Here is a 9,117-nt window from a genome sequence, read left to right as displayed (position 1 = left end):
GGGTTGGCGGAGGCCGCGGGCGCTGCGGTTCCGGTTCCGGCTCCGGCGGGAGCCCGCACCTGCGGCGGGGGCGGGCGGTCATGGCGTACTCCACGGTGCAGAGGGTGGCCCTGGCCTCGGGACTCGTCCTGGCTGTGTCGCTGCTGCTGCCCAAGGCCTTCCTGTCCCGCGGAAAGCGGCAGGAGCCGCCGCCGGCGCCCGAAGGTAAGCGCGGGCCGGCTCCCCTACCCCGAGCCGCAGGGCGAGCACGAGCGCCTAGAGCCCTGCTGGAGGGAGGGCGGCCGCGGGGGTCCCCGGCCCCGCGGAGTTTGGGAGGTGCCAAGCGCCAGGGTTCTCTTGGCCCCAGCGGGCAGCGGCCGGACCAGGTCCCTTCAGGCCTCCCCTGCAGGAGCGCACGCAGACGAGCCTGGACGCACTGTCCGGTTGCTCTCACCTCTTCCCCTCGCTGGCCTAACTCGACTAGTCACTATCTGCCCAAGTGCTTTGAGTCAGGAGGGCTCCCACTTGAATTCCCCTTTTTACGGTGTCCGTGTGCTTTCTCTCGTGCTTTCGAATGGAATAGTTGGACTGGGTATTGTTAACCTTAATTTGTTGTGAATTTTCAGTTTGGTGTCGAGTGCTCACTGCTTCAGGCTCTTTTTGTGCCTTCGTAAATATAACGTGAAGATTTTAATAATCCGAGTTTCAGTTACTGAGATGAACATGGTTCTGCCTTCCCGTTACGTGAACAAGTATTTGTTAATCCTTTGTTACTGGCATGATGTATGTGGTGGTTAAAAATCCACCCTGTGGTTTGCATTCTGGGGCTTTTGCATAATGGGTGAGTGTGACAGGGCAGGAATGCCAAAGGCTGGGAGAAGAACTACAACAGCTCTCTGTAGATTGTGAAGTTCTGGTAACTTTTTTCTGGAAATTGTCTGTGTAACATCCTTGAGACACGGTTTTACAGTTTTCGAGCTTCCACTAATATTCAACCTGTTGATGTTGGACAGCTCCTTGAACTGAAACTCATTTCCCTCTAATTTGTGCACATTGACTAACTCCACCCTCTTGTACATCATAGATTATAAATACAAGAAATGCAAAACACCAAGCTCTAGGGGTGAAGGGCAGATCCAACCCAGCATTCTGTTCATAGACTTTGCTTGATAATCTTTATGTTTGTAAAACTATCTCCCTGGGAGAAACTTCTTATTAAAAAAAAAAAAAAAGCAAACTACCTCATTTGTTGGGTTTTCTTTTCTTTTTTTTCCCCTTTCTGTCTTATTACAAAACTCCAAAGGTTTTACTCACTTTGTCTAATGGTGAGGAAGAGTAAATTCACGATGACCCTAAGCGGTTAAAGATTCGTCTACAATAGTGTCTTACCACGTAAAATTTTCATCATGCTGAATTGTCTTGAAAGTTCTCTTCAATGCGAGTGGGAGATACTCTTCTAAATGTTGTGTAGAGAGACGATCAGAGATGGCTTTTTCTCCTAAGAGCTCAAGTAATAATAATCAGTGTTCTTATCTTAGAAACTTTGCAGTTTCTGTTCTCTTCATTCCTGAAGTGTTAATTTCTTTGGCATCCTTCTCATTGCTCAGCTTAAATGTAATCTCCTCAGAGACTTTCCCTGATGACTCTAACTAAAGTCACTCTTTACACTCCCATCATTTCCTATTCCTGTGCTTTATTTTCTCAATTGAAGGTGTTATTGTATCATATGACATTTTCTTTTATATTTTATTAGGTTGTTTTTTTTTTTGTCTCCACTTTGTAGAGTGTAAGCTCCTGAGGGCAGGCAGTTTGTCTTGTTTACCGCTATTTAGCAGTTGGCATATAATGGACAGTCAGTATTTTTAAATGAATAAGATGCTCTTTTTGCATTCATTATCAAAGTAGTACAATCTAGGTAAAAGTAAGTTAGTGTTAGTTTTTCAGTCATGTCCAATTCTTTGCAACCCCATGGACTGCAGCCTGCAGACAGCCCCTCTGTCCATGAAATTCTCCGGTCAAAAATACTGGAGTGGGTGGCCATTCCTTTCTCCAGGGGATCTTCCCCACCCTGGGATTGAATCCAGGTCTCCTGCATTGCAGGCAGATTCATTACTGTTTGAGTCACCATAATCTATGTAAAAACCTACCTTAACTGACGTATTCTAGTAACTGAAATTTGCTAACTAAAATCCTTGTCTTGGTACACTGATATTTTAAAAACGGTGACTTCTAACCATTATTGGGTTATATACCCATTTGAGAATCTAATGAAAATTATGGATTTTTCCCCCAGGAAAAATGCCTATACTTTTTGTACATACATCGAGAATTTGAGTATCAACTCAGAGAAACCACAGAATCCAGAAACCCCTGCTCTGAAGAAAAGGATAGCCCTGATTATTTGAAAATTAGTGTCATCCGTGTCTTAAAATTTGTGTCATTATAGCTTCCACCTCTGCCCATTGGGATATATGAAATGAGCATTGTCCCTTTTCCACATGACAGCCGTTAAGGTAGTCTTTAGCAAATATTTATGATGTACCCTTTAACATAGCTTACACACAGTATAGAAATACTCTTTAATTCTTTAAAAAAAAAAAAAAAGAGCCAAATCCCTGCCTTGAGGAACTCACAGTTTAGTAGAGGGGAAAAGACATTGAATAAGTGCAAAAAAGTATCAATTGCAGATACTCAAATCCTTGCAGGGAAAGGAGGAGACACATGTTAGAATGGTTAGTTTTATTGGTGTCTCAAGAAAGGTGTTATGGAAGAGAAGAGCCTTTTTTTTTTTGGTAATAGCTTTCTTGAGATACAATTCACATACCATGCAGTTCATGTATTTAAACTGTATGACTGAATCAAAAGATACTCAACATCGATTATTATTAGAGAAATGCAGATCAAAACTACAATGAGGTATCAACTCACACTTGTCAGAATCAGTTCATTTCAGTCACTCAGTCGTGTCCGACTCTTTGCAACCCCAATGGACTGCAGCACTCCAGGCTTCTCTGTCCATCACCAACTCCCAGAGCTTGCTCAAACTCATGTCCATCAAGTCTTTCCCAGCATCAGGGTCTTTTCCAGTGAGTCAATTCTGGTCAGAATGTCCATCATCAAAAAATCTGCAAACAGTAAATGCTGGAGAGGCTGTAGAGAAAAGGGACCCCTCTTGCATTGTTGGTGGGAGTATAAACTGATACAGTCATTATGGAAAACAGTATGCTATGCTAAGTCACTTCAGTCGTGTCCGACTCTGTGCCACCCCATAGACGGAGCCCACCAGGCTCCCCCGTCCCTGGGATTCTCCAGGCAAGAACACTGGAGTGGGTTGCCATTTCCTTCTCCAATGCAGGAAAGTGAAAAGTGAAAGTGAAATCGCTCAGTCGTGTCCGACTCTTAGCGACCCCATGGATTGCAGCCTACCAGGCTGCTCTGTCCATGGGATTTTCCAAGCAAGAGTACTGGAGTGGGGTGCCATTGCCTTCTCTGGGAAAACAGTATAGAGATTCCTTTAAAACTAAGAATAAAACTACCATATGCATAAGGATGCAAAGCAACTGAAACTCTCATATTGCTGTTATCGATGTAGAATGGTACAACCACATTGGAAAACAATTTGGTAAATGCATTTTAATAAAATTAAACATATGCTTCAGTTCAGTTCAGTTGCTCAGTTGTGTCCGACTCTTTGCAACCCCATGAATTGCAGCACTCCAGGCCTCCCTGTCCATCACCAACTCCCAGAGTTCACTCAGACTCACGTACATCGAGTCAGTGATGCCATCCAGCCATCTCATCCTCTGTCGTTCCCTTCTCCTCCTGCCCCCAATCCCTCCCAGCATCAGAGTCTTTTCCAATGAGTCAACTCTTCGCATGAGGTGGCCAAAGTACTGGAGTTTCAGCCTTAGCATCATTCCTTCCAAAGAACACCCAGGACTGATCTCCTTTAGGATGGACTGGTTGGATCTCCTTGCAGTCCAAGGGACTCTCAAGAGTCTTCTCCAATACCATAGTTCCACATTAAAAAAAACAAAACTACCATATGACCCAACAATCCCACTACTGAGTGTATGCCCTGAGGAAATCATAATTGAAAAAGACACATGTACCCCAGTGTTCATTGTAGCACTATTTATAATAGCTAGGACATGGAAGCAACCTAGATGTCCATCAACATATGCTTGGGTAAAGCTGTGGTACACATACACGATGGAATATTACTCAGCCATAAAAGGACACACAGTTGACTCAGTTCTGATGAGGTGGATGAACCTGGAGCCTATTATACAGAGTGAAGTAAGTCAGAAAGAGAAAAGCAAATATCATATATTAATGCATATGTATAGAATCTAGAAAATGGTACTGATGAACCTATTTGCAGAGCAGCACTGGAGACACAGACATAGAGAACAGACTTGTAGACACAGTGGGGGAAGGAGAGGGTGGGACACATTGAGAGAATAGCATGGAAACATATACATACTACCATGTGTAAAATAGATTGCCAGTGGAGATTCACATGTGACACAGGGAACTCAAGCCCGTGCTCTGTGACAGCCTAGGGAGGTGGGATGGGTGGGAGGTGGGAGGAAGGTTCAAGAGAAAGGGGACATGTGTATACCTATGACCGATTCATGTTGATATATAGCAGAAACCAACACAATATTGTAAAGCAATTATGCTCCAATTAAAAATAAATAAATTTTAGAAAAAGCAGTAGCCATTTGCAGCAATATGAATGGACCTAAGAATATGCATAGTGAAAAAAGTCAGAGACAAATACTATGTGATATCACTTATGTGTGAAATCTAAAAAATAACTCGAATGTGTATGCAAAATAGAAACAGCACCACAGATATGGAAAACAAACTTGTGGTTACCAAACAGGAGAGGAAAGGGAGGAGGGGTAAACTAAGGGTATGAGATTAACAGATAAAAACTGCTATGTATTAAATATAAAATAGATAAGCAACAAGGATATACTGTATAGCCCGGGGAATTATAGCCATTATCTTGTAAAAAACCTATAATGGAGTATAATCTGCAAAATGTGGAATCATTGTGCTGTACACCTGAAATGAATATAGTATTGTAAATCAACTATGCATCAATAAAAAAGTAAGCAAGAAAAGTGTGTGAATGGTTTTCAGCATGGTCACAGAGTTGTGCAACCATCGTCACTATCAATTTTAGAACACTTTATCATTCCCGCTCCCCCCTCCCAAAACCATCTTTAGCCATCTTTAACCTCTTTAGCCATCACCCATTAACAGTCCCCCACCCTGAGCCCCTTCAGCCTTCAGTTCAGTTGAGTCATTCAGTTGTGTCTGACTCTTTGCGATCCCATGAACTGCAGCATACCAGGCATCCCTGTCCTTAGCTCAGAGCAATCTCCCTAAGTTTGCTCAAAGCCGTATCCATCAAGTTGGTGATGCCATCCAACCATCTCATCCTCTCTCGTCCCCTCCTCCTCCTGTCTTCAATCTTTGCCAGCATCAGGGTCTTCTCTAATGAGTCAGTTCTTCACATCAGGTGGCCAAAGTATTAGAGCTTCTTAGGCAACCATTAATCTGTCTATAGATTTGCCTGCTATGGGCATTTCATGTAAATGGAATCATACAATATGTGGTCTCTTGTGACTGGTTTCTTTCACATAGCATGTTTTCAGGTTTCATCCATGTTGTAGCGTGTATCAGTGCTTCATTACTTTTCATGGCTGAATAATAATCCATTATGTGGAATATTCCATCTACATTTTATTCATTTATTAGTTGGGCATTTGGGGTTTTGATGATTATGAGTAATGCTGCTATTAACATCCATGTACACATTTTCGTGTGGATATATGCTTTGATTTCTCTTGAATATATGCATTTGGGAAATGTGAACATTTTAGTGTGGCTGGAACTAAGAGTGGAATTTTGCTCATATTATTACTCTGAGCAGTTTTGAGGAACTGCTAGATTGTTTTCCAAAGTATCTATCATTTTACATTCCCACCATTAATATGTGAGGGTCCCGGTTTCTCCATATTCTCTCTGATGTTTGTTATTGCCAGCCTTTTTATTATAGCCATCATAATGGGTGTGAAGTGCTATCTTATTGTGGGTTTTTTTTTTTGTATTTCCATGATGACTAACAACTTTAATATATTTTCATGTGTTTATAGGCTGTTTGTGTAACAATTTAGAGAAATGTCAGTTCAGACTTTTGCCCATTTTTAAATTGGGTTTCTTGTCTTTATTGTTGAATTATAAAAATTCCTTATGCATTTTAGGTACAAGTTCATTATCAGACTTGCAAATATTTTCTTCAACTCTTCACTTTCTTGATGGTGTCCTCTTAAGAAAAATTTTTAATTTTGATGAAATCTAACTTATTTACCGCCTTCTATTCTTGATGTCAGACCTAAAAAAATAATTGCCAGATCCAGGGTCATGAAGATTTATGTCCATGTCTCCAAGTTTATAGTATTTACTCTTATATTTAATCCTTTGATCCATTTTGAGTTAATTTTTGCTTTTGATATGAGGAAAAGTCCAACTTCATATGGATATACAGTTATCCCAGCATCATTTGTTGAAAAGAATATTCTGTTTACAGTGAATTGTTTTAACACCCTTGTTGAAATTCAGTTGACTAAGTGTGAGAGCTTATTTCTGGACTCTCAATTCTGTTCCATTGACAAACATCAGATATAGAATATATACCTGTCCTTATGTCAGTACCACACTGCCTTGATTACTGAAGCTTTGTAGTTAAATTTTGAGATCATGAAGTGTTAAGTCTCCAAACTGTGTTCTTTTATTATCAAGGTTGATTTCTGAGTGCTGTGGCTCAGGATTTCCATACACATTTAGGATTAGCTTGTCAGTTTCTGCAAAAACCAGCTGGGATTTTGATTGTGTGGAATCTGTAAATCATTTTGAAGAGTATTGCCATCTTAATAAGCCTTTTAATCTATGAATAGGATTTTTAAAATTTTATTTAGGTCTTTAATTGATTTCAGGCTTCCCTGATAACTCAGTTGGTAAAGAAATCCACTTGCAATGCAGGAGACCTCGGTTTGATTCCTGGATTGGAAAGATCTGCTGGAGAAGGTATAGGCTACCCATTTCAGTGTTCTTGGGCTTCCCTTGTGGCTCAGCTGGTAAAGAAACCCCTTGCAATGCGGGAGACCTGGGTTTGATCCCTGGGTTGGGAAGGTCCCCTGGAAAAGGGAAAGGCTACCCACTCCAGTATTCTGATCTAGAGAATTTCATGGACTGTATAGTCTATGGGGTCGCAGAGAGTCAGACATGACTGAGCGACTCTTGGTAGTTTTCAGTGTACAAGTCTTCTTTTGTTAAATATATCCGTAAGTATTTTATTCTTTTTGATGTTACTGTAAATTGAATTATTTTATTAATTTTAAGACTATTCATTACTCAGTTTTAGAAACACAATCTTTGTGTATTAATACTGTATTCTGTAGACTTGCTGAATTGTTTATTGGCCGCAATAAATGATCGTGTTGTCTGCTGCTGCTAAGTCGCGTCAGTCGTGTCCGATTCTGTGCGACCCCGTAGACGGCAGCCCACCAGGCTCCTACATCTCTGGGATTCTCCAGGCAAGAACACTGGAGTGGGTTGCCATTTCCTTCTCCAATGATCGTGTTGTTTCCAAACAGAGATTGTGTTACTTCTTTCTTTCCCATCTACATGCTTTTCTTTTTCTTGCCTAACTGCCTGGGCTAGAACCTCTAGTACAATGTCAAATAGAAATGGTGAAGAGTGAACATCCTTGATTGTTCCTAATCTTAAGAAAGCTTTCATACCATTAAGGATAGTGCTAGCTATGGATGCATTAATAGAACTAAAGAATTTTTAGAAGGGGGTCTGTTGAGTATTTTATTATGAAGGGATTGAATTGAATTTTGTCAAGTGCTTTTTCTGTCTATTAAGTGACCATGGGGTTTTTGTCCTTCATTCTATGGATATGATACATTACATAATTGATTTTTGGATGTTAAAACCTTGCTTTTTTTTCTTTTTTCTGTTTTTTTTTTACTAATTTGAGGAGGTAACTCTAATGTGTTTTTATTAGCCAGATTAACAAGGATATTTCAGGCAGAGAGAACACAGCAAAATCAATACCCAGAGCTTTGAAATAGCTTTAGAGTTGTAAGAGATGAGACAAGGGGCCAAACTGTAAAGATTTTTTTCACGCCATACTTAAGGAGTTTGGATCTTATTCTAAAGATCGGTGAGGCCATTATGAGTTTGTTAGTAGAAAAGAAACTTACAGTCTGAAAGGACATCTTGGCAACAGTGTAGGGGCTGTATCAGTGAGGGTTTCTTCAGGGAAAATGTTGCAGTAGCCCTTTTGAGACATCATGAACATCATTGAGGCAGTGTGTTTGGGCTCATCAGTTTAGGATTCTCATGGTAAGTAACAGAAAATTCAGCTGAGTTGTCAAGTTGAAAGCAGGATGTATTGACTAGTGCACATGAAAACACTTTGTGTGAGAATTGGCTTCCTGTGTGGTTTGATCCAGAGGTTCACAATCCCATCAGGGCCTCTGTCTGAGTTTCTTTGTCCTTTTTACTTCTGGGTTCCTTATGTTGGCTCTGTCCCCTGGCTTCTCTCTCAGGCTAGCAACACTAGTTGCAACGATTCCAGATATCACTTCCTCACATTTAATTGTCCAGAGAAAGAATGCTTCTTTTCTTTTGAACTCTTCCTTCACTCCCATCTCACTTTTATCCGCCCACCCCCAGTTCTTTCCCAGTAGTTCCAGCTAACATATCCACCCATCTTATTGACTTGAGTAAAGTTATTTGCAGTGCTCTGGGTAGAAAGAATATGCTGATCCACTGTGGAGTTGAGAGTGGTTCCCAGAGGGAAATAGGGATACTGGAGGAAGAAGGAGTAAATGGAGCAGGGGAAGTGTCCACATTGAACAGGAGGGAAAAGAACAATTTTCACAGACATTTTAAACTAGAAGTGGAATGTGAGGCAGAGGGAGGCATCTTGAATTATTCTCAGCTTATTGGCTTAGGTGACTATACCATGTATACTTTTACCAATATAGTAATGAAGCAAAATAGATTAAAGGGGAAAGACAAGGAGTTCAGAAATTTGTAGAGTAGTAT

General features: G+C 40.9%; 1 protein-coding gene across 3 annotated transcripts in view; it reads left to right on the top strand.

The window, feature by feature from the left end:
* The first annotated feature begins 42 nt into the window (after positions 1 to 42).
* Positions 43 to 9,117, top strand: part of RIC3 (RIC3 acetylcholine receptor chaperone) — a 64,476-nt gene continuing 55,401 nt past the window's right edge. For all 3 annotated transcript variants that reach the window (XM_010829295.1, XM_010829296.1, XM_010829294.1), the window contains exon 1: positions 43 to 204. In XM_010829295.1, the coding sequence (XP_010827597.1) occupies positions 81 to 204 (124 nt within the window). In that variant the 5' untranslated portion in view covers positions 43 to 80. The remainder of the gene's footprint in view (positions 205 to 9,117) is intronic.

The sequence above is a fragment of the Bison bison genome, unplaced genomic scaffold (assembly GCF_000754665.1).
Source record: "Bison bison bison isolate TAMUID 2011002044 unplaced genomic scaffold, Bison_UMD1.0 scf7180017864503, whole genome shotgun sequence".
NCBI lineage: Eukaryota > Metazoa > Chordata > Mammalia > Artiodactyla > Bovidae > Bison > Bison bison.
The sequence above is the reverse complement of the archived record's forward strand: the minus strand, read 5'-3'. Positions and strand labels throughout refer to the sequence as shown.